This window comes from Fukomys damarensis, unplaced genomic scaffold (genome assembly GCF_012274545.1).
Source record: "Fukomys damarensis isolate Sample0158 unplaced genomic scaffold, DMR_v1.0_HiC HiC_scaffold_36, whole genome shotgun sequence".
Taxonomy (NCBI): domain Eukaryota; kingdom Metazoa; phylum Chordata; class Mammalia; order Rodentia; family Bathyergidae; genus Fukomys; species Fukomys damarensis.
This window is the reverse complement of record NW_022900948.1, coordinates 30,589,535-30,614,387: the sequence shown is the minus strand read 5'-3', so window position 1 is coordinate 30,614,387 and position 24,853 is coordinate 30,589,535. Positions and strand designations below refer to the sequence as shown.

The 24,853-nt window shown below is 49.0% G+C and overlaps 1 protein-coding gene across 1 annotated transcript in view; it reads left to right on the top strand.

The window, feature by feature from the left end:
- Whrn (whirlin) overlaps positions 1–24,853 on the top strand; it is a gene marked incomplete at its 5' end in the record, with an annotated part of 86,172 nt that continues 61,319 nt past the window's right edge. The window contains 2 exons of the mRNA XM_010639468.1: positions 1–543; positions 22,282–22,500. Coding sequence (XP_010637770.1) covers positions 1–543; positions 22,282–22,500 — 762 coding nt within the window. The remainder of the gene's footprint in view (positions 544–22,281; positions 22,501–24,853) is intronic.

The window sequence follows — 24,853 nt, the reverse complement described above, 5'->3', positions numbered from 1 at the left end:
GGCGGCGGAGGCGCAGGGTTGCGGCTGCTATCTGCCAACGTGCGCCAGCTGCACCAGGCGCTGACCGCGCTGCTGAGCGAAGCGGAACGAGAGCAGTTCACTCACTGCCTGAATGCGTACCACGCGCGCCGCAACGTTTTCGACCTGGTGCGCACCCTGCGCGTCCTGCTGGACAGCCCGGTCAAGCGGCGCCTGCTACCCATGCTGCGTCTGGTCATCCCGCGCTCGGATCAGCTCCTCTTCGACCAGTACACTGCCGAGGGCCTCTACCTGCCTGCCAACGCCCCCTACAGGCAGCCCTCCTGGTGCGGCCCCGACAGTGTGGGTCCGGGGGAGGTGCGTCTGGTGAGCTTGCGGCGCGCCAAGGCCCACGAGGGACTGGGCTTCAGCATCCGCGGGGGCTCAGAGCACGGCGTGGGCATCTACGTTTCCCTGGTGGAGCCGGGTTCCCTGGCCGAGAAGGAAGGGCTGCGGGTCGGGGACCAGATTCTGCGTGTCAACGATAAATCCCTGTCCCGGGTGACACATGCGGAGGCTGTCAAGGTAGGGCCGTGGTTTGAACAAGCCCTAAGTAGCAAAGCATAGGCGGAGTGGTGCTCTCATTCATTAACTCCGTGCTGTGTGTCCTTAGGCAAATTGCTCGACCTTTCTGGTCTCCGTTTTTCATAACTTTAATGCAAGAACATCTAGTTTGTAGGATAGGTGTCAGGCACTGAGGATATAGTGATGCCTGGGGCCTCCAGGCTAGTGCAGGAGATAGTATCATACTCAAGTGTGATTACAAATGTGAAAGGGGCTGTGGATTCTAGGAGCACTGAAAGAGATAGTCTCTACCTGACACAGGTGGCCTGTCCCCACACCCCCCGTTGTTACTCACTTTGGCACAGTTCTGCTAGCTCTCAAGTGACTTGAGGAGTGAGTGTCTGGTGACCCTGGAGCTCTGGCCAGGCCCCTCTGTGTACCCTGGAGAGGTGATGACCCTCTCAGAGCCGCTGGTCCTCCACTTGGAAACTGAGGCACCTGGACCAGGTAAGTGGTCCCTATCTAGCCTTGGGGGAAATGAGGCTCCTGCCTGATTGGTGAAAACAAATCCCTTGGCCCCCATGAGCATATCTGAGCTTTTTGTGTCTGTTAATTGAGAAAAATAACCTCATGACAGCCAGCTTCTGGGGATTTAATCCTGCTGTTAGATGAAGTGCATGGGTTTACTAATCTCCTAGCCCAGGGCTGTTGAAAACTGGTTGGAGTGGGAGATGGGTAGTGCTTGGTCCCTGGATGCATTCAGGGGATTCTGCAAGCATTCACCTCCTGTTTCCACCCCTGTTTGCAAGAAGGGAAGGGTTTTGAGAGGAAGGAGCATCAGCACAAGCTGTGCTTCTGCTGCGCGTGCTTCCTATGGCTTTGGGCTGGCCTGTGACCCCAACACTGTCCCCCCATACTCCTGCCTTCTCGGCCCAGGTGTTCTGAACTCCTGCCAAGGGCCCACTCCCAGGCAGCAGAGGTCCGGGGCAACTTTCCGTGTGCTGTTCAGTGACCTGAGGCCAGAGGAGCCGAGCTGCCTCTCTGGCTGTGTACCTGGGACACCACCATCGGCCTTTGACCTTGGCCTCCCTCATTTGCTTCTTAGCCTATTAGCCCCCTTTGGAGAGACTCTGAATGCATTCACAAACTTCTTTGCAATTTCAGGGAAAAGATCACGTAGATGGTTCCATGTGGACAAAGCTCTTTGTGGATCACATGCAACAGTTTTCTACTCCCCAACATCAATCTTTCCCTTTTCTATAGCATTCCTTTCTTTATAAAGAAATGGTCCATTTGCCTTGACCCTAAAAGGTCTAGAGGTCCTAGACAATAAATACAGGCTCTAAAGATACTTGATCCAAATACTCATTTATATATATATATATATAAGGATTCAATGTTAATGGCAGTTTAAAGAGACTGGGGTAACTTAATCATCACGAGGCAACAGGCTTTGGAAAAGCTGTCAGTTAACCTGAGCCTTAGAAACACTGACTATCCCTGCACTTTGCTTCCCAGACCCAGCGTGCCACAAGGGTCAAGCTGCTTGGCTGTGCTTTTCGTTTTTCCAGCATTCTTTCATCTCACTCGGGACCTTCTGTCTAAGCCTCTCTGAATTCCCCCATGGTGCTGGTAAACTGGGACTCAGAGCAGCCCCAGGCCTTGGTTCCTTCACTTATTATTCTTGCTTGCAGAGTGAGACATCAGCTCTCCTTGCATAGATTTTGAAGCCCGAGAAAGAGCACCCTGCCACTGAGGGAGTGCTGGGTAGGAGCAGGGCCGCCCTTGAAGTGTGGCACCTGTATCTCAGGGACCTGAATGAGCTCATCGTCCCTCTTCACCTCTGCTTTTTCTCCCCGGATGTGGCTGCTAAGGCAGAATGAGCCCCTGGCCCATGGTTGCCCCCCTTCTGGGCGGTCCCAGGCACATAATCTGCCTGAGATAGACCCCTTTGGGGCCCTCAGAAGCAACAGGAGAAGTGAATATTGCTTTGTGTTACGTGAACTCCAGGGATAGGAGAGGGCAGCTCTAGCGTAAAATGAAAAAGGAGGCCACTACAACATTACAAGATGTACAGATGGCTTCAGGGACAGTGAAAAGAATACCTGAGAGCTGTTGATACCTTTTCACAAAATTAAGAATAGGTCCCTTCTCCACTGGGCTCTACCTGCCCCAGCCTGGGTGCTGTCCACTCGTATACCCTGTCTACCCGCCCCCCCAGTGCCACAGTGCTCCTGAGGGGTTTTTTTGTTTGTTTGTTTGTTTGTTTTTGGTACCAGGGATTGAACTCGGGTCCTTGCGCTTGCAAGGCAGGCCACTGAACCGCTGAGTTAAATCCACGGCCCTTGAGGGGTTTAATGGTAGAGAGGTATGAGCTGGAAGAGGGAAATTCAGATTTCAGTCCTTTTTCTGTTCATGTCCTGTTTTTGCACCCAGGATACTACATTACATTTAGTGAAAGATGTCTTTTCAAGCTTAAAACCTTTATTTTTCTTCTGTGATGGGAAGGGAAAGGGAAAAGAAGAGACTTAAATGTGTATATATATGAGTAATATAAAGAATATCAAAATAAAAATTTCACTTCTCTTTTTGGAGTGCATGCTAGGCAAGCACTGTCCCACTGAGCTACAACCCCCCCCGCCCAAATTAAAATAAGTTTTCAGAGTCAAATCACTGAAGAGTTTATGGTTTTTAAAGAAGGGAGTAAACAGACAAAACTCTTTACCTGACACTTGGAGCATCCATTGTTACCCAAAGCAGTTTACTGACGATTTTATCCCACCTCCAGCAAGCCCCGCCACAACCTCTACTGAAGCCCATTTGCTATATCAGCAGTGACAGGTCCAGCCAGACAAGCCCGTCCATGTGTCCATGAGCTACTTACAGTTATATTGAGATGTTTGATTTTTGCACAGATCTTGAAGGCACAGGAACCAAACTAGTAATATAAAAAAGTAGATCAGTCAAAGATTTTCCAGCCGAACATGCTTGCTGCATTCTTGCTGTGTGACCCTGGGCCAGTTACTGACGATCCTCTCCATGTTACAGAGTGGATGGGTCAGGGGCTGTCCAAGGTCCTTTCCAGCCCAGAGTCTGATGCGCTTGGCGTGTGCTAACGCAGAAGGCATACAGAATGTCTAATCTGCCGTTTTCTTGTTCTTTTGAAATTTGCCTGCATTTAAGGCCAAGAGAGTTGGCTAGGGACTGGGAGCCGAGACGCTTGGCAGCCTTGCAGAGTACTATACTAAATCAGGAAAGTGATAGGATACCTGCTGTACTGATGAGTGCTGGACTGCTGGGTCTCAATCCAAGAACTCCAACCCTGGTGCTCTTCAGGAGCCGGTGAGAAATGACAATAGGATTCAGGCGTGAATAGCACCACCTTGGGAATACACAAAATGAATTTCACTTACCGCCTGCTTTCTCAGTCCCCTGATTATGTGGATTACACTTCGGGCTAACCAGGTGCCCCTGGGATGTGTGTATATCTGTGTGTGTTTCATCTCAATAAAAATCAAACAGCTTCATTACAGTCTCAGCATTCCCACAGGTAAACTCAGGGAGCATATTAAAATTTGAAATGTTCCATAAGTTAAAAACTGTTGCCAGCCCTTTCATTTAATTAGAGTTATCATACCTTCCCTTCCTTTGCATAATAACCCGGGACAAATCTGTCTGGATTAATATAAGTCATTATATTTGGTTCAGCAGGTTCTAAATGACACATTTGTCATTTTAGCATCATACGTGGTTAGCTGAAGCCATTACGAATGATTCCCACTTTCAGCTTCGTGTGTGGTATGTGGTGTCTCACCCTGGTCCTGTTCCTGTACTCCCAACAGGGAACCGTGGCTTTCTTCTGCATTCACTTTCAGGTCCCACGAGTCACGTCAGCAATGACACGTAGGTCCCTGTTTATAAACCCTCGATTGAGTAGATTTTTTGCCTGCTGCATATGCAGAGTTCATGCTGCAAACTGACACACTCCTTCAATTTAATCTTGTATATTTATTTAGCTCAAGCTGATACTCAGAGCTTTAAGAAAATTATGTCACCTATGTGGGACCAAATCCTCTTCCAACTGGTTGTTTACTGCTCAAATCAAAGAAGCATTTAGCAGAGTGGAAGTCAGTGCCTTTATTTTATTTTTTTAAGAATTGTTATTTTTAGAGAAGATTCTTGCCTCCTGAGTTGAAGCTGGACACGAAAGGGACGTAGCCTCACCCCAGTGCTTGCTTCTGGTTTCTTCATCATTCCTCTCTGCTGGCAAACCCAGTGTTGTTTATTATTTGCCACAGATTCATCATTTAGTTGGAGCTTCAAAGAGAAGTGTGAGCCTTTAACCTCCAACCAATGGGATTGTGAGTGTGAGCGCTGTTACATCCCACTTCTGCCTGACTCCAGCCACACAGTCTGCACGCACCTGCCAAGTGCGCGCAACCCCTAGTGAGTGTGCCTATCTGCTCACGCTCACAGCACATGTACATCTCCTCAGGTCTTAATCTTCTCTCCACCCTGCAAAAGGCTTTGCACCAAAGCAGACATGCACAGGGGATTAGGCTCCAACAGGCTGGCTACTGGGCTTTTTTTATAGCCTAGAAGAGCAGCCTTTGGTCCCACAGCTCAGGGACCCCAGACTACTTCCCAGCCAAAACCAGAGAATCTGATTAGAAGGAATGTCATTAAGTGGCTGGAGGTTGCTGGAGGCTGAAATATAAATCTTTCCAAGTGGATTCTTTTTCTTTCTTTCTTTTTTTTTTTTAACCCCCAAGCAAGAATCCAATATTAACTCCAAGCTCATGTAGACATCTAATTGTGCCGGAGGGTTGGGGTGCTTGTGTTTCTGGGCTGTGACATTTGCCTTTTGCTCTGACAGCCTGGCAGGTGAACAGGGTGCAGCATGGGAAGCAAACTCTGTCTGTCTCTGTTCTTTCCTTGTGCCTTCCTGGTGTCAGCAGCAGGAAGCATCACCATGGGGCCAGAGTGCTTATGGGCAGAGGTGGTGGTTACCGGTGATGTTTTTTAATAGGCTTTATTTTGGGGAGCAGTTTTAGGTTTGCAGCCAGACTGAGCTGGACAGAAATTTCCTATATGCTGCCTCCTCTCATGCTTAGTTAGGCTCCCGCTTCTACCAGGGCTGTACATTTGTTACAGTCGAAGCTGTATTGACACATTCTTATCACCTGGTCTGTATTTCCCTTGCACTTGTGCTTTAACTTTGCTTCACAGGAAAACTATTGGGAAGGAAAGAGTCCACCCTTGCTAGTGCCTGCCGTGCTGCACTGTGTATTTTGTTCTTTTCCTGCTGTCTCGTCTTCTGAGGGGAGGTAGGAAAGGAAGGAGAAAAGTGGTGAGGGATGTGAAGTGGGCAAGCCCAAGGCCAACCACTGGCCTGGCTGGAGTTCAGCCCTAGGGTTCTAGAGCCAGCCTGCTGGAAGACAGTGCCATCCTCCCCTCCAGTGGAAGGCAGGGAAATGCTACATTTTATGCCTGACCTTGAGACTTCACTTTGCTGTCAGTCAGTCTGTGGAGCTGAGAAAGGGGCGTAGCCACCTCCCACCTGCCTCCTCCTCCAATGGCTGTGAGTGTCAGATGGGTTATTAGGTGTGAAAAACACCAACTACTGCTTTGATGAGAGACCTTTTTTTAAAAAAAAAAATACTGTCTGAAAAAAAAAAATACAGTCTGTACCTGGGTGAGAACAGCATTTCCTCTCTCCTGGAGTCCAGACCCACCTTAGGAGACTCCTTTGGCTGACGCGTTTGTCACCTTTCTCTTAATTTGAAAACCACATTCCCAGAAGTGGGTTATTTCAGCAGCCTGATTATGTCTGTGATTCCAAAATAGAATCATTTATGCATTCCGGAGCAATCAATGAGCCAAGTTGGGGTGAGATACATCTCATGGCCTTTTTTTTTGTTTGTTTTAAAGAACTCTTTAGGTTTCAAGAAGCCCAAATATTTCAGAGGAAGACCAAGTCTCCAGCAATGACATGTATGTTTAAAAACTGCTTATTGTCCCTGGAGAATGTATAAATGGATTCATTTTTTTCCTTTTTCTCTAGTCCCCACACCTTGGCCTCCTGCCTCCTTTGAGAATCTGTGTTCCTTCTGCTAAACTGGCTGTGGCTGTGCTTCAGCTGGCAGCCAGTTTTGTGGTTGTTTTTCCTCCCTACCTGAGTTTCCTAATATCGGTGTCCTCTTAGCTCTGACTACAAAGTAAACACATCAGCCTTGCCTACACAATCTCCAGATATCTTCCCCCCTGGTTCTAAAGCTGCAGGCTCAGGGGTGGAACATTATGAAGCCACAGTGGAAAGAGTGTTCCCAAATACCCCGGTGCTGGGGCCATAGACATGGTAATTCACAAATGTTAGCTTGCTTGAGAGCTGCCAGGTTCCCCCTGAATTCACAATTCACACTGAATTGTGGGAAGTCCTGCCTTTATGACCCCAACCTCCAGCAGCATTTATCCAAGGGCTTATGGCCAAGGGTTGGAACCACCTTGTCGCCATCCCCAGCTGCTATAGAGCAAAATTCCATCTGATATGTTGGCAAGTCCAAGGAGAAGGGAGGTCTGTACCTGGAGGCTGGAGGTCGAGTTTGGAGGTGGCCCTGGGATCACCTGACAGAGTTAACTTGACAGTGACCTTCGGCAGGTCCCTTTGCCTCCCTGTGACTCACACATCCCCATTGCTAAACCTGGCTCATTGTCCTCACAAACAAGTCATTGTCACTGTTGCACATCAACATGGCCACGCAGGTCCCACAGCAAGCATTGTAATGAAAAATGTTATCGACTGCATTTGCTTGCCTTTGAAACTCTGTTGTGCTCAGCTTGGCTTTGAAACTGTGTGTCTGCTTAGTTACTTACTTTTTTTTTTAATGACACTGGAAGAAAATATCAGGAGTTGGGGCCTGTGTGATCAGCCGTAGCTGTTTGAATTGCAGCATCATTTACTAAATGTAGTCAATATCCCCACATAGATGGAGTTGGTTTAAAAATGCAATTGCTCCTATCTGGCTTTTGGCATCTGCGTTTTTGCCTTACAGAAGTTAATAAAGCCTAGTGATGAGTGGGATTGTACATCCCTGCCTCCCTTCTGATTTTCTGTGAGACCTTGAGAAAATAGGAGTGGCAGATAAGACCAACGCATGGCCCAGTGGTCTGGAGTGTGACTGTGTCGTGCCCTGGACCAGCTGCACATCCAGCTTTGTTCCCCAGCACCTTCCCTGATGGGCTCCCTAGGGCCCCATGAGGAAGGAGAGGAGGTGGTTATTTCCAGAGCCTATTAAAGCGATTAATGCGGGTGAGACCGGTGATTTGATAACATGGGCTTCTGCACTTAAGAAACAAACAAATAAACAACTTGTAATTTATCTGAACCACAACTGAAATGTGTGCGAGGCCTTGTTAAGAGCTTTCTGACAAGAAAAGAATCGTGGTCCAGCTTCAGAAATTCACCTGCCATCGTGGAGCTTCCACGAAAAAGTTGGTGAGGGGCTAAGAGGCTGGTGCCCTTTTGCACCGCGATGGCAAACCTTGTAGTGCTTCCAGCTGCAGCACTTTGCCATGGGCTCGCTGCCACTGCTCTAGTTTGTCTGGACCAAGCTGGGCCCCTTCCTTTCCTCCATCTCTGTCCTGCCTGCCTCCTCTTTGCTCTTTGGGGAGCCCCAAATGTTTTAGATCCCCCCCCAACTGTCTTGAGCCGCCCTCCTCTTGCAAGAGTCCTTGCACGCCTAAGATTTTAGCCTCTTCAGAGGTCAGTAAGTTCATATCTCCCTCAGATTGCTTTCGGTCTCCCCCCACGTATCTATTTCCTACTCATTTTCTAGCCTTGTCTCTGTACAGGATCTGTGCCTCTTTTTAATGTTTCCATTTTTCATCTGTACTTTCAGCAGTTCTTCGGCATTAGGAATAATCTTTCCTTGCTCTGGAAGTCCTGGCTCATCTCCGGCTCTCTAACCACCCCCTCTCCTCCTTCTCTCAAGCCATGGACAGGCCCCAAGTTAGTAACTTGCCTGCTCCTCTCTTGCAGTCTCCCTGTTGGGCAGCACTGCCTTCCACATGGCTGGTTCTGCAGGCCTGACCTCTCCCCAGTGCGTCTCAGGCCACACCTCCCCTGCCCTGCCATCACTACTGCCCCTCAGCAGCCTCCTCGCTAGTCTTTCTCTCTGTCTTCACTCACTCATCCTGCCTGCCATCATTCTCCATCCTGAAGGTAGGGTAAACTCTCCAAACTCATATTTGAGCTCTACACTGGAGCCAGGAGCCCCCAGGGTGAGGCCAAGCTCTTCACCTGGCCTCCAGGCTGCCCCTGACCTCATCCCCTTTTACTTGCATGCAGCTTTCTTCTCCCAGTGTTCTCAAATGCCATCTACACTTGACAAATTAAACTGCCTTCTCTGAAGCAAGACTCTGGTCCTCTCCGCCTGTCCTCTCCACACAGTCCTCCTTAGGCTGGGCCTTAATGGGTGTCCCAGGATCCCTGCCTGCCCACCTTGCCATTGCTCTGTCTACAGGAGACCTTCTATCCTGTCCTCAGCTCGCTCGGGGTAACAGCCTGCACCACTTATCTCATGACCCAGATACCGTGTCTCCAACTGTGTTCTTTGGGACTCATGTGATCCTAACCTTTGTGTTGAGCAAGGGCTTATAGTGTACTGACGTGGGCATATGGATCACTCTCCCCTTGCTGGGGCAAAGTGGACAACACCCACAACTTAAAGGAGGAGTGAGTTTTTTAATTTATGGTTTCAGGGGGTTCAGCCCATGGTTGACTGGTTCCAATAACAGTGGAGGAAAAGCTGCTCAATCCATGGCACCCAGAAAGCAGAGAGCAGGGATCGGGGGAGAAGGGAGGAGGAAGAACAAGGATACACCCTCCTGGGTCACAGCCTCGTTGACCCACCTCCATCCAGGCAAATTGAGCCACGAGCAGCACATTGAGCCACGAACTCATCAATGGACTGACTAGTCCAGCCCCGTGATCCAATACCAAAGCCCAACCTTAATATATGAGAAATTTGGGGGACACTGGGTATAGCTAGAGGCAGTGCCAAGTTGCAAACCTAGGATTTGTTGACCTGAGGTACTGCAGAATTCACTTCTGAATTCAAAGGCCACCTCTGTCACTTGGATGCTGAGGGGCCTTGAACAGGCTTCCTTGCCTCTGATGCTCACGTTGCTCCTCAATGAAACTGATGTGGATGACAGGGAAATGGCAGGAGAGTCACAGCTTTTCTTGCAGGTTTCCTCCACTCTAAAGTGGGGATACTGGATGGCCATGCAAAGAATACTTTAAAGCACTAGGTGCGTCTATTAAGCTAAACAACTGATCACCTGCTCTGTTCAGAGTGCTGTGTTGCGATGTTTTCCTGACCGGAAGTGCTTCTCCTAGCACTGGAGAAGGAATAAAGTAATACGCACAAGATGTTTTCATTAGTGCACTAGTCAGTGTCACCACCACTGAGCATCCTGTGTGTGCCACAGGGAGCTCTGCCGACAGCTTCCCAGCCCCAAGGGCCAGGCGAGAGAATCAGAAGAGGAGGTGGCCAGTGAGGGGCACGTGGAAGGAGGGAAGATGGACCAGGGTTCAAACCTAGGTCTGCCTGCCTATGGAGTGCACATTCATTTCAGCTGCTTCTGAGAGGGAGGCAGAATGGGAAGCCCAGCACAGTGCCATCAAGCAAAGGGGTCTTATAAATTAACATTTCCTCCCCTACTTCTTCCCTCATAAAAGTGGCTTTGTAGCTGTTTGTTGACACAAGGAGCCAGAAGACCTGGGCCGTGGCTGCCCTGCCCTTTCCCTGGTGTGCTCTGTGCATTTTATTAACTAGACTTCGGGGGCAGAAGTAGCATGGGCCACACTCCTTTTTTTCTTTTCCTTCTCTGTTATGTCAGGTTTTGATTTTGTGCCTTGTTCGTGGAGATTCCCTGCTAGGGAATTGTGATCTTAACTCAACCCTGAATCCCATAAACTGGAACCTGGTGTAATTATCTTGTTGCGTGGTAGAATCATCTCTGGATTTGTCTAGACAGCCAGCCATCAGAGCAAGATCAGAACTCTGAGAGGCTGAGAAAGGTGCTTCTGGGCTTCATGTAGAAAGGCTGGTGATCAACCCTGTGACTGATTGGACAAGTTCAAGGGCCATCTTGTTTGTTTTATAAGAAATATAGGGCGGGGGGGTCTGCCTAGGTCCTTAAAATAAAATGTGTGTTTGTGCCTGCATGTGCGTTTCTTTCTGTATTTATTTTAATGACCTAAGATATATGGCTCAATTTTAAAAACTTGGGAAGCTCTTTGAAAAACATAAAAAATAAAGATTAAATTTAAAAAACATGGAAGACACTTTGAAAAGCACATGAAAATACAGATTGTAGATAATCTCACCTACCCAGAAGTAATCGCTTTTGGAAACTTGATTTTTGCCTTTCCAGTACCCTGAGTATTTGTATCTGGAATTCTCTCCACTCCCGCCCACCCTCAACATAGTTGCTAGCCTGCTTCTTCCACAAGCCATGTATCATGACTGTTTTCCTACTTTGATAAATGTTTCTAGAACATGACTTTTAATGACTGCATAATATATTTTAGCCAAGAGATACATGATTTATTTAACTCATTTCCTCTCATTGGATAGCTGTTGTTTTTTTTTCAGTGTTATCCGGATTGCTGCTTTATACATCTTTGCACATTCATCTTAAAGCCATCTCTAATAATTCCTTGGGCTGCCTTTCTAGAGGTGGTGGTGGCTCAGGGGAAAGGTATCATTTTTAAGGCTTTTGATAACTGTTGCCAGACTGTTCTTGGAAAGGAATTATAGTCCCTGCTACCAACATTAGCAGTGTGTGAGAGTCTTCATTTTTCCCCAGCAATATCAATACTGGATATTATATTTTATTTCCATTTTGCAATCTCATAGACAAAAAAGTATTCGTTTTAATTTGTATGATTCAAATAGTAAGGTTCATCGCCTATGAATGTTTGATGATTGTATATGTGTGTGTGTATTCTTACTCGTATTGATACCCTAGGCCCATACAATCAGAAGAGTTTTACATTTCAACAACTATCGGTCTTTTTCTTTCTTATGTCTGCTGAGCCTGTTTTTCAAAGATGGCTGATGCATCCACCTTGGACTCAGATCCTTCAAGTTGAGGTTGAAATGGGAGCCTATTATTGCCTTCCCAATGGAGGATAGTCAGAAAGAGATGAGAGATGGAGATATACTGAGTCTGGGAGGAAAATAAGCCCCATCAATGAAACTGTTCATGGGCTGAGAAAATGGCACTGATAAAAACAGATACTCTGGTGGATCTATGTGCTTTGGACATTGATCCTAGACCATAAACACTCCATCAAAAACACATTGAAGGGCCAGGGGTTTAGCTCAGTGGATCTGCCGCCTGCCTTGCAAGTGCAAGGTCCCAAATTTGATCCTGGTACTCAAAAAAAAAAGAAAAAAAACAAAAACAAAAACAAAAACAAACCACCACCAACAACAACAAAAAACACATTGAAGCTCATCTTGAGGGATTATCTTTATGACACCTTGAATCTTGTTCTTCCTTCAAAGAAAAAAAGGGAGATAAAGGCAAAATTTAAAAGAACATTTATAAAGTAATTTATTGAAATTATAAGGGACTAAAAGCCAGGCTTAGTGGATAATTGAAGAATGGCGTTGAAAAGGAGTCATCATCTTTCTGGAATCGGATCTGTCCTCATCTCGTGTGTTGCTTTGCAAAGGGGTGGTCACTGTCACATTTTCGCAGGTTTCTCAGGGCACGATCCATCCCTAAGGTCAAGATATTTTCTCCTTTCTTTGATTATTGGTGTTTCTTTCTTTTCACACAACCTTTGACTGACTAAGGCCTTGAGGAGTAATGACAGTGGAGAGCGTGGGCTTTCAAATGCCAGCTCTCCATCCCAGCCTCTGGGGCTGCAGCATTCCCAGGACAGGTGAAGGTCTCCACGTGGACCGTAGAGAGGTCAAAATCTTCAAGAAAATAGAGAACAGGGAACGAACAGTGGATATTTTAAATCCTGCTTTGTGAGGCTCTAATGAGAGGCAAATTTAAATAGCATTAAAGAAAATCTGCAAGGAGAGAAGATCCCTGCCTCCCTGTTTTCCTAACTGGTTCTCAACCCTTCCCTGCCATGGCCCTTGGCCTGTGTTTCCACACAGCCCTTTTCTCCACTGTGGAATCACCTGCCTCCTGACCGTTTTCTCTCACGTACGTGTTGTCCCACTATTTCTGGATCCTTATGTTGAGCTGTGTTTTTGAGAGGAGTCCCAGAGGGCTCCCACAGCTGCCCTGAGGTCCAGTTGACTTTTCCCGGGGGTTCAGCTGCTCAAGCAAGTGAGGTGGCCACACAGAGCTGGAGCAGATGGACCTCATCTCGGCAGGGATGTACCCCGGGTCCTGGCCCCCTGACGAGCACACAGCTGTTGGTGATGCTAATTGTGAAGCCATGGTTGTCTAAGAAATAGTGAAGTCCTACCATACCACTCCCTGCCATGTCATAATTGCCAAATGATACAGGAATAACAATTCTTGGACTTTTGTTTAAGGAATATTTACAAATGGCACATTATTAGACCAAAATCAGCAGCTACCAAGCATTTCTGGGGAGAAGGGGCACAGAGGTAGGTAGGAGGGAAAAGCAAATCTATTGCCCAGGCCTCTGTAGAATGTATTTCTTTCTCCAGCTGCATGGAGACGTGTAGTTCTAGAGATGCACTAGACTTTGCGGGTTTGTTCATCTATTCAGCAATTGTTTGATCGAGCACCAGCTATGCAACTGGTGTGGTCTAACTCCCTCCTTAGACTCCACCTGTATCATTTACTTGCTTGCTTATATGTTTAGGGTTACTATTCCTACTTAAATAAAATAATCAAGTGAATTAATAAAAAAAAACCCACACATCATTAAAAAGGCAGAGATGTGAGGATATATGTGTGTGTGCATCTGTGTATGTGTTTACAGCGCCTATGATAAAAGAGTATTTCATCTTTAAACTGAATTCGGAGCTTCCGAGCAACCAAGCCAAAAGAGAAGCAAACAGACTCTTGATTCTACTGGAAGTCATGACTTCAGGAAGTCACATCCCATGTTCGCAGTCAATTCCAAGAGGAAAACTTCCTCAGCGTTTTCACTGTGTCCCTTCCTTTGAATGGACTCACTTCTATTTCTACTTCTGGATGCACCATGCCCGAGTCAGAAGAATTTCCTGCCTTCCCAGTCCATGGAGAGGGAGGTAGATAGAGTAATTGCTTATACGAGGAAGTGTGTGCCATGTGTACTTTCAGGGACAGGGAGCAGCACGTGCAGAGGCTGCGGTGGAAAGGAGCCGGGAGCACCTGATACTGTCAGGAGGCTCAGGTGGCTGTGCAGAAGCCGAGGCTGGCCAGGCATCAGGGCTCACACAAGGGCCTGAGAGACACTGTAGGCAGCTTGCAGCTCACATCAGAGGCGGCAGGAAGAGTTTGGGCAGGCAAGGGACAAAGTTGCTTTCTGTTTGAAAAGGATCTTCTGGTTGCTCCATGGAGGCTGGTTTGAGGCTGAAGGGAAAATCTGTGAAGCTGCAGTTCTGAGTGGTCCCCAGAAGAGGTAATTAACACAAAGAGCAGTGGTGCAGACGGAAGGTGTTCGGAGACAGTGCTAATTAGGGCTTTGCTGTCTCATGACATTAAAACATACTGCTCGCGCAGAGAAGCCATACCAGCAATTCCTGTCCTCTTTCAAAATGAGGCTAGATGGGCAAGGTCTGTCCAGGTTGTGTGGCTGTCCCCAGCCCTGCTCAAGACTTGGAGCCTCAAAAGGGCTCTACTGGTTGACAGCCTGTGAGTCCATGCCCTTGGAAAGACCCCCAGCTTATCTGTCTTGGGGCGAGGTGTAGGGTTGGCCCTGTGTTATATAACCCCAACCCCACCCCAGCCGCTGGTGAGAAGGCAGCGGGGAGAGGGGGATGGGAACAGGTCAGAGTGTCCTAGATTCTTATCAAGGTCCAACCTCTTATCTTCCTTGTGACTTTGCATCCGTCACTTCACCACCAAGCATCGCTTTCCTCATCGGTACAATGGGAAGAATGGAACGTGTAGCTGTGGCCATAGTTTTAGTTTTGATATTTTTAGCAGTATGATCACCATTTTCCCAGTGCCTCCTGTGCCTCCGGCCCACTGCGAGATGATTTTCTCAGTTTTCATGTGCCCCACATGACTCCATGAGGACAGCCAGTAGCTCCATTTGACAGCTCAGAAAGCTGGTGCTTAGAGAGGCCAACTAACTCATGAAAAGTCTCAGATAGGAAGAAGTGTGGTATGTTGTTTAGAGATGGTTTTCTAGCAAGTATACCTTCTATTAGAAAATCCATTGTCCCCACCATAAACCACTACCTGGTTACCTTTCTGGGGGTGTTTTGGAATATTTTAAGGTCCAAGATTTATCCTCCATGTGAAGCTGGAATACAGAGCCAAGATTTGCCTAAACTGCAGCCTGAAGGAAGGATAAAGGAAGACAGAGGCCTGCTCTACCTTGGAAGACCATTGTGAAGCTTCCACCCAGCCCAGTCCACCATTGGAAGAATTCAGAATTTATATAGGTCCAGAGTGCATAGTGCTTCCCCCTACAGGTGTTGATAGGAACTGCAGCTGATTGCAAGGCATTCCTGGAGATGCCCTCCTTCCCAGACGTGGATGTGGTTTTGTGTGAATAAAGATGGACTGTCCGCTGCCTCAGGATTCCACTTCAGTCTGGAGGAGCATACACTGTTCAAGACAGGACCTCAAAGAATGTTCGTGGCAGGTGTTTTTGTTGCCAAAACCTGCAAAGCAACCTAAATGCTCGTGGATAGGAAAGTGAGAAGTCCGTGGTGGCGAATCTCTGCCAGGGACTGAAGTGAGGGAAGAGATGAGTTTGATCTCCCTGAGCTTGTGAGGGAAAATTCTCCAAATCAATGTTAGCTAAAAAAGGGAAAAGAAGAAGCAAAAGTGTCCTGTATGAGTTCACTTGTGTATGAATCAGAAGATAGTCTTCCATATGTATGTAGATGTGCTTACAAAGTACAGGAACAGCTCAGGAAGGACAGACACCACAGTATTACTGTGGGTACTGCATGCGGTTCTGCTGGGTTCTGGGTTCTTTATGAGAATAATCCTGACACTTCTAGAGCTCTAACCTGTGTCCCAGGTCCTGAAAACTACACACACACACACACACACACACACACACACACACACACTGACTAATTTAATCCTCACAGCCACCATGTGAGATAAGACCACTATTATTCCATCTTACACTGGGGAAATTGAGGCACAGATTGGCCAAACAGCTTGCTCAAGGCTATAGGCCACAAACCAGTGTGTGAGTCCTTAGCCTGGCCCTGGGCTGGGCTCTATACTACTTTGTTGCTCTGTCCAAATCCCGTGTGAGTCTTGAGTGTTTTATGCTCACACTGGTGTGCAAGAGTGTGGCTTGGTGACCCGGATCTGTGTGATTCCCAGTAAAATAGGCCGCTATCTCTGTGCCCTAATTTGAGCAAGTTCCTAGGGGATACCAGGCTCACGGACAGCTCATTAAACATCTCGTTGACTGAATGGGTGGATGAGTGGGTAAATGAATGAATGTCAAGGAACAAAGAGAGGTTTTAGAAAAAAAAAATAGAATGGACTCTGTGCCTCAAGGAACCTGCCTGCCAGTCCTAAAGGCAAGATAACGAATGGGACTCAGGGCCCACCTGGTAAGCAGAAACAGAAGCGTGCCAGGTGCCCGTGGAGGTGGAGCGTCAGCCGTAGTCTGGTAAGGCTTCTTAGAGGGGGAGGGGGAGGAGCTGAATGGCGAAGGCAGGGCAGCCATGAGGAAGTGTAGATTAAAGGCGGGGAGGGTGTTTCCTGGGAGGAGGAAAGTCGGGAGACAAGAAGAATGGCTAGAGCTGACATGTATGTGCATCCATGCAGATTAGAGGTTTCGAGGATGTTTACAGTTTATGTTTGGGAGAATGAGCTGCCAAGCTCAGAAAAGGGGGATGGGGCCGGCAGTAGTGAATTAAGTGCATATCATCTTAATCCTATATAGTATATATCATCTTAATAATCCTGACAACAGTTGTGTGTGTGTGTGTGTGTGTGTGTGTGTGTGACTGGGGACTGAACCCAGCAGCTCTCTTATCACTGAACTGTATCCAAGCCCTTTTTTATTGTTTATTTTGAGATAGAGTCCTGCTCAGTTGCTCAGGTTGGCCTCAAACTTGTCGTCCTCCTGCCTCAGCCTCTCAGGTAGCTAGGATTACAACCATTGCTTTTTAAAAGCAGAAACGGGCACAGAGTTAGGTTAGGTAATTGGCTCAGTATCACACAGCAAGTCTTCAGCAGAGCCAAGCTCACTGCGTTGTGTCTGAACCCACATCGCCAGCCAAGCAAGGAGCAGGTCAGAAGAGCAGGCAGCCCACTGCTGCAGTCTCAGAGCAAGTCTCCTTCCTGAGGTTGAGAGTCTGTTCCTAAAAAAGAAAGCCTTGAAGCCGGAGCCTTGAGATAAGCAGATGATTTGCTCTTACGTGTCCTCACCTGGGACTTCTCTGGATGCTTCTTGCGCACGTGATTGGGAATCTGCTAGTCTTGTGCCTCTGTGGCTTACATTTTGCTGGTGTTTGGTGTGTGCTTTTGTACATCTGCTATATTAACATATCCTTTCGCCCTCCTATGCGTGGCATGTCTGGTCTACCCCTCAGTCCTCTGTGGGGCAGAGAATCGTGTCGTGTTGGTCTGTGATTTGGGGGTTTCGGAGTTGACTCCAATGAGCTGAGTGAGGCATTTTGGCTCCTGAGAGCATTAATCCAAGCAGCAAGTTATTAAATTTGAAGATGTACACATATAATTTACATTTCCGTAATCATAACATGCTGTCTGAATAGGCTTCAGTGATGGATCGAGTCTTCGCCGCACCATCTGCCGAGTCAGGTGGAGGAGACATCTCTGAACAGACCTGGTAGAACACAGGCAAGGCCCCGGGGCCAAGTTTTACCATAAACACCTGATGACAGACGTGGGAACACAAAACCTGGAAAACTGCCCCTCTTGCGTGCATCTAACATTTTTGAGTGCTGCCTTCTCTGAGAGAAAGCAGAATTGTGATCTTCATCTTGCAGGAGAGAAAACAGATGGACAGAGAAGTAGGGTGACTTGTGTGAAGTGGCACAGCTGACAGCACTTGACTCAGGGGTGCGGGCTGATCCTCTAGAGGTGCCCCGGCAGGAGAGGCTGAGGGTGGTGGGCGTCAGGAGCATGCCCAGGCGGCACATGCAGGTGGCTTTAATGTATGCTGCGTGTGACATACCGGTCCCCAGGTCTCTGGCTGCAAGGAACAAGGACAGAGTTGTACCATAAGCCCAGAACCAGGAAAACTAAGGACAGTTTTCCAGGCCCAGCCCACTGACCTCTCTGTCCCTGCATGTCCCAGATGCCTCGATCTCTGCTCTCATGTCCCTTACCACTATCAGAGAGAAAGAGAAGGTTTTCTTGGGCCAGGACCTTACCAATCATTCAGTCCAACCTGCTCTTTGGCAAGTGGCAAAAACTAAGGCCCGCTGAGGGGAGAAAGCAGTGGCAGGCCACCAAGCAAGCCTGCAGCACAGTGGGGACATGGCTAGGTGTCTGCCTCAGCAGCCAGGGCTCGCTGCACCTTGCCTGACTGCAGCTCTCCATGTAGGCTGCTCTGGGGAGGGAAGCACAGCGAGTGGCCTGTGCACTGAACCATGAACAGTGACCTGGCTGTCCCCAGATGGCCCCGCCCAGGGATCCAGGTTGCAGAGGTGAGCGGTTATACAGGGCTGGTGGAGTGGCTGGTATCGGAGAAGCACCTGTCCGCTTTCTTTAGGAACGAGCTCCTCTGTTTACCAGTGACCTTGCCTGTTTGGGACAATGCAGGAGATGAGGCGGTAAGGAGGAGGGAGAAGCCTGCCCCTCCTTGTCCCCATGACGCACACAGACTTAAAGTAAAGAGCAGCAAAGGGAGCCGCTCCTGTGGGATCCTAATGGGCCAAGACCATATTCTGAGAGCTGCTTAGATATCAGAAGTGCTGCCTCAGGGTTCTTGCTCTCTCCAGTTTTGCCAGAAACATAAAGCAAGCGGCAGAGGATGATGAAATTCCTGCCCTCTGTGACCCACTGAAAGCTCCACGTGTATTCCCCCAAGAGTTCAGGTCAGATGTGTAGAGGGGTCCAGAATGGTTTACACTTTGGATTTGCTGGCCCCCTTGTCTTGCGATGGGGAAACCGAGGCACAGAAGGGCGTTGGATTGCCCGGGGCTGGCCACTCGTCCTGAGCTGTGCCCCATCTGTCCCCTCCCTCAGAGGTTTTCAGGGTCCCCTTCTGTAAAATACTGGGGCCAGGCTGTGTGCGGGAGCTCAGTGACCTCCGGGGTCCCCCTCTGTGGTGCCAGCTCTCTTTGGTGTTCTCATCAAAGGCATTAACCTCTCAGTTCTCAAGGTTGCTGCCGGCCTATTTATAGAACTGACCAAGAGGATTCTACTATTGCCGGCGATAAAGAATACAAATGATGCACTAAGCCTCCTGTTTTATTCTTCCCCCACTTCCTCTCTTAATTCTTTGGGCAGTGCTCTTCTATGGTGCTTTCTCTTGCCTGCAGAGACGTGCAGGGTCAGGGAGAGTGGGCTCTGCTGTGTGCTGAGCGCCTACTGCAGACAGAGGCTCTGGATTTCACCTGCTTTGCCTTGTTTCAATCATACCATCTGCCAGACAGGTGTTGTCCTTCTCCTGTTTCCCACTCGCTGCTCTGAGGGGCGAGCCGCCAGCACGGCTCCCAGCTCATGTGGTGGAAGTGTGGCCCTGCCCTCCTGCCACACCACCCGTGTGCTCTCTGCCTGTGTTCGTCCCTGTCCCTGGCTGCAGCTGGCCTTCCAGAGTAGACAATGCTGCAGGATGATGCACACGGGGCTGGGACTTCTTTGGGTGATATTATTTACTTTGTGTCCCGATCAGGCTAGACTTTCCTTGGGACCTCCTGGGGGATGTGCAAAGCCTTGTCTCTCACCAGGCCCAAGTATCATGGAGACCTACTGTGTGCTGGCCAGTACCTTGTCTCTGACCCCAGGACCTGCTGTGCACCTGGTGATGCCTGGTCCTTCATCAGGTGTAAGTGTCACGAGGACCTTCTGAGGGCCAGCTGATGACTTTTCTCTTGCAGGCTACACATGTTAGGAGGACCCACTGTGTCCCTGGCAGTGCCTTGTGTCATTATGCACAAGCGTTATGAGGCCCTATTGTGGTGGTGATGCTTTGTCCCTCGCCAGGCTTCCTACTTGGTTCCCTCCAGGCCTGGCACACAGTCAGCCCTTCTCAGCAGGGCTTAGTCTCATGATGTGCAAAGGAGCCAGACCACTTGGAATGGCCTCTGAGCTGGGAGCCACAGCCTCCCGGAGGAGAGAACAGTAGGCCAGGAGGAGGGGCCAGAAGATGGGAGGCCCGTGGAGGGTGTGCTGGCCTCAGGCTTCTACTTTGTTATGGCAGAGGCAAACCTGGTCTTGGGCTCCTCCATCCCCCAGGTCCAACTTAGCAGAGATTTGATTTTCCCAACTGTTCCATCCTGGAATCCCAGGAGATGCTCAAAGAGCACTACAAATCTCCCTTTGCCCAACTTCCCAAGCATGTTTTTTCAAAGTGCAAGCATGGAGGGCAGCTGTTTCTCACTCTCCCTGTCCCGGGGACTAGCATTCAGCCGTGGGTGGAGGCCCAGCGCCTCCTGGCTCTCCATCCCCTCTGGGAGAGGTTCCCTTGTCAAAGACCCCTCTCCAGCCCTGCTCCCCGCAGGTTCTGAAAGCACACCCTTGGTCCCAGCTGTCCCTTGAGTGTTGGTGAGCAAAGCACAGCAGATTGGGGGAGCTTGGGGGATCCAGAAAGCAAAATGTTCCTCTCCCTCTTTTTAGGCACATAATATTTTTTTCTGATATTGAAAGCATTGTACCCTTCTAGTGGAACATTTGGAAAATACTGAGAAACAGGAAGTGCAAAACATCGGTTGCCCACATTCCCACAGCAGAGAGAAACACTGCAAACATTGGCATCTTATTTGTTTTGTTTTTCTGTATGATTTTCTTTCCTCTTAATATAACAGACCACTCTATGAGACATGTTTGTAGCTTTTTGACCCCATTTAACATTAAATCATGCTATATGCCATGTCATTACAAACTCTTTGCCAGTGTGATTTTTTAAATTGTCATCATCATCATTAGTAATAGCAGTAGTAGAAGAGTTTTTGAATCAGGATCCCACTATGTTGCACAGGTCTCAAATTCTGAGGCTCACTGGTCCTCCCATCTTAGCCTCCTCAGTAGCTGTGTGCAGGGTCACACCACAGTGCCTAGATTGTAAATATGATTTGTACAGCAGCATGGAATTACATTATGTGACACCATTATTGAATCAGACAGCCCCCAGTTGTAAGGTATATTAGCCGGGGCTGCCATAACAAAATACCATAGATGGGTTGGCTTAGACAATAGGTACATATTTTCTCATATTTCTGGAGGAAGCCTGAAATCAGGTTGTAAGTGTGGCCAGGTCCACTTGCAGGCTTACAAATGGCCACTTTCTTCCTGTGGCCTCACATAGAAGAAGGAGAGGGAACTCTGTGTGTGTTCTCTCTCCTCTCTTTTCCTTGCTATCTCCTCCCCCCAGCTTTCTCTCTGCTGTTTCCATTTTCTCTCTAGTCTCCTCTCTCCTTTCCCTCACTCCCTCTCTCTCCAAAGCCACCAATCTCATCACAAAAGCTCCACACTCATGGCCTCATCCAACTCTCATCACTTCCCAAAAGCCCCACCCCTGCAATACTGTCATAGTGTGGGGAGTAAGGGCTTCAGTGCGTGAGCCGAACACGCACACTTTCAGTCTTTAACATGCGGTAAATTTACTGTTAATCTAGTGCTAAGTGATTGTCTCTTTGAATAACAGCTACAGGTGCATTGTGGGAAAGCAACATGGCCGACCTCAGCTTCTACTCCAGGGCATAGAGTTTGGGCTTACCATTCTATGTTGCTGTTCCATCCCAAAACTTGAAAATGTACAACTAAGATGGCGCCTGCACTCAAAAGTAATAGCTATGGGTAATATTTATTACACTGAAAGGAAACACAACAAAATGAGCGCTGGGAATAGACACATTGACAAAGTCCAGAGAAAGTCTGAGCTTCCAAGGGTCCTCTGTGGGTGAGTCACACAGGACACATTTAATTCCTCCAGCATGAAAAGTGACAACATCTATGAAATACTGTCTACCCGGGATGCTCATTAGAAAGCACTCAAGGTTTTACTGGGGAGTGGGTGTACCCACCTTCCAGGGCCCAGGAGTAACTCAGGTCTTCAGTGTGACCCACGCTGCCCACACAGTGAGCCATGGCTTCAGGTGGGGACATGCCAAGTCTTTGCTCCCAAACGCCAGCCAGAGGCCAGCTTTCCAAGGAGAACTTTCTATGGAAAGCAGCTGTGGGCCTGCTAGGCTAACTCTTATCTGCACATATATCCTTAGGTGTTGTGTTTCTTGGGTTCTGACCACTTTAAGAAAAGGGTAGGACAGAGGTTCCGCTCTCTGTAGGCCAAAATTAAGGACTAGTTAGGAAAAAGGGGACTTGGAGGCTGGGCGCCTTCTCCTGGGGATGGGGTCCTGAGGGGAAGTGAGGTTTTTGTAAGGCAGGATGAGAGCCCCCCTTCCCTCTAACTCTGTGTTGCCCTCTCTCTAGGCTCTGAAGGGCTCCAAGAAGCTGGTGCTGTCTGTATACTCGGCAGGGCGCATCCCTGGGGGCTATGTCACCAACCACATCTACACCTGGGTGGACCCGCAGGGCCGCAGCATCTCTCCACCCTCCGGCCTGTCCCAGCCCCATGGCAGCACTCTGAGACAGCATGAGGGTGACCGGAGGAGTGGCCTGCACCTCCTGCAAGGCGGGGATGAGAAAAAGGTGAGCTTTGGGGTGCAGAGGCCAAGGGCTGGCAGGGTGGGGGAGGCGCCTTAGGTCCCCCACTCCTTCCTAGCCAGGCAGGAAGCTCTATATGGAGGATGGAGGAGGGGACCTGGTTCTGCCTAAGTTGCTTCCCGAGGATCTTGTGTATGTATTACAGCACAAGCTAAACCACCACAATAAACAGCCCAGTGTTTCCACGAGACTGTGATTCTCCGAGTCTTCCTTCCATAGCAGGACAGGGGCCACCTTGTCTGGTGGAACAGCACTGCCCCATGACTTAGTATGGGACCCAGAATCCCTCCATCCTCCAGCCCTTGGGGGTGGTCCCCTTTCAATGGTGGAAGCTGGGCCACACCAGGTCCCTGATCTACCCCCTTGGGAAAAGAGAAGAGACAAAGCTTGGAATAGGGCTGTAAATTAGGAATGACAGCACTACCCATGGGTCCAGACCCAGGTTCGTGACCTGGCAGATGCTAGGACTCTGTGCTCCCTGGAGAACTGCTGGCTGTGTGAATCTGGGGTTGTGAGAAAAGTAACAGGCCTTGGCCAACTTCTACTAAGTAGCAATGAGTTGGAAGGATGTGAGAGGTCACAGAATGGAGGTCCAGTAAATTTAGAGGGCTGCCGATCTGTCCTCCCATCCTTATCCTCCAGATGCCTATTCCAGGGAGAGAGCACCTGATTGGTAGGCAGATGCCTGGGCACTTTGATTGACAGAACAACCAGGAGTCCATCTGGTGGGGGAGGGGTAGTTGCCCAATGCACCATGTGGTGCTATAACCCAAAGAAGGAGACAGGAGCATCAGGCCCCCTGACGATCTCTCTTCCCCTTAGAAGTGGACTGTTTCTTACATAAATAAAAGTACTGACATGGGCCCTCTCATGTCTTCACCTTCTCTCCGGGCTCTGTTTACATTGCATGGGGTGGGGAGTCCCTAAGACCAAGAATGTGCTTCCTGCCAGCTGTTCTCTGCTGCTTCAAGACCTTGATCCAGGCACACAGCCTGGGGTTCCAGGCCCAGCGTCTTCCCCCTGGAGACTTCTCAGCTCTCCTTTGCCTGTCGATAAGACTGTAACATTTATTTAATGCGATTTGCGTTCTCTGCTCAAACGTCAATATGCAAGACACGCGGAGATCACCGCGGGGAGGTGGCGGCAGCCGAGGTAGCTCGTTGGTATGCAGGTGGCTGCAGCCTAGGCATCGATGACAAAGTTGCCAGGCTGGGGGCCCTGATGAGCTCCCCTCCGGCAGGCTCACTCCAGCCCAGCCCTCTCGAGAGGTTGCTGCTGGGGCTGGGTCATGCTCAAGGCCAGCCTCACCATGGTGGGCAGAGAGCTGACTGCATCTTTTCCTCCAGCCCCTTTCCTGTGCAGGGCAGGAGCTTAGAGTAGTAATTATCTTTGACAGAGAGCTCCCAGGGGGCCGAGCTCCAGGCTCAGGGACCTTCCTAAGTCCTGTGCGTCACCACCACCATCTTAAGGATGAGGAATCTGAGCTCAGTGCCATGGCAACTGGAATCCACTCAGAGAGTCACCCGGTACTCTCAAGCACCTGTGGTGCATCTGATGATGTCATGGGAGGAGGGGACAAACCAGCAGACAGGACATGGAACCCTAGTGTGGGAAAATGTTCAGGGAGCTGGAAGTTGGTGGAGGGAGACAATAATCCGGGGAGGAGTGAGATACGTAAGACCTGTGCCTTAGTCTGCATTCTGTTGCTGCAACAAAATACCAGTGACTGGGTAATTTATCAAGAGCAGAAGTTTATATGGCTCTCAGATCTGGAGGTTGGGACGTCCAAGAGTGTGGTATGGACATCCAGTGGGGACTTTTCCTTCTGCTCCATAGCATGTCAGAGGGCATCATGTGGAGAGACAGAGCAACGGTGCCAGCTTGGACCTCTCTTCCTCTTTTTATAAAGCCACCAGTGCCACCAATGGAGCACCAGTTGTGACCACATCTAAGCCCAATTACCTCTGATGGCCTCCCCACCAAATGTCATTAACGTAGGGCTCTGGGAACACATGCAATGTGAAGGACACATTCAAACCATGATGAAAATTGATGGAAGGAAATCAAATCAGGAGGGCAGAGAGCGACAGGGAGGGAAATATTGCCACCATGAGGTGGTCAGGGAGTGCTTTCCAGAGCAGATGACTCGTGAGCTGAGACCTACAGAGAAGGAGCCACCAGGTACCATCTTGGGGGCTCGATATCCAGGCAGCAAGGACAGGATGAGCAAAGGCCCCGAGGTAGGACTGAGCTTAGTGGACTCAAGGATGTTGTTGCTCGAACTGAGTGGGTGGGAGAATGGAGGGTAGATAAAGGTGCCCCCTGGACATCTTGTAGT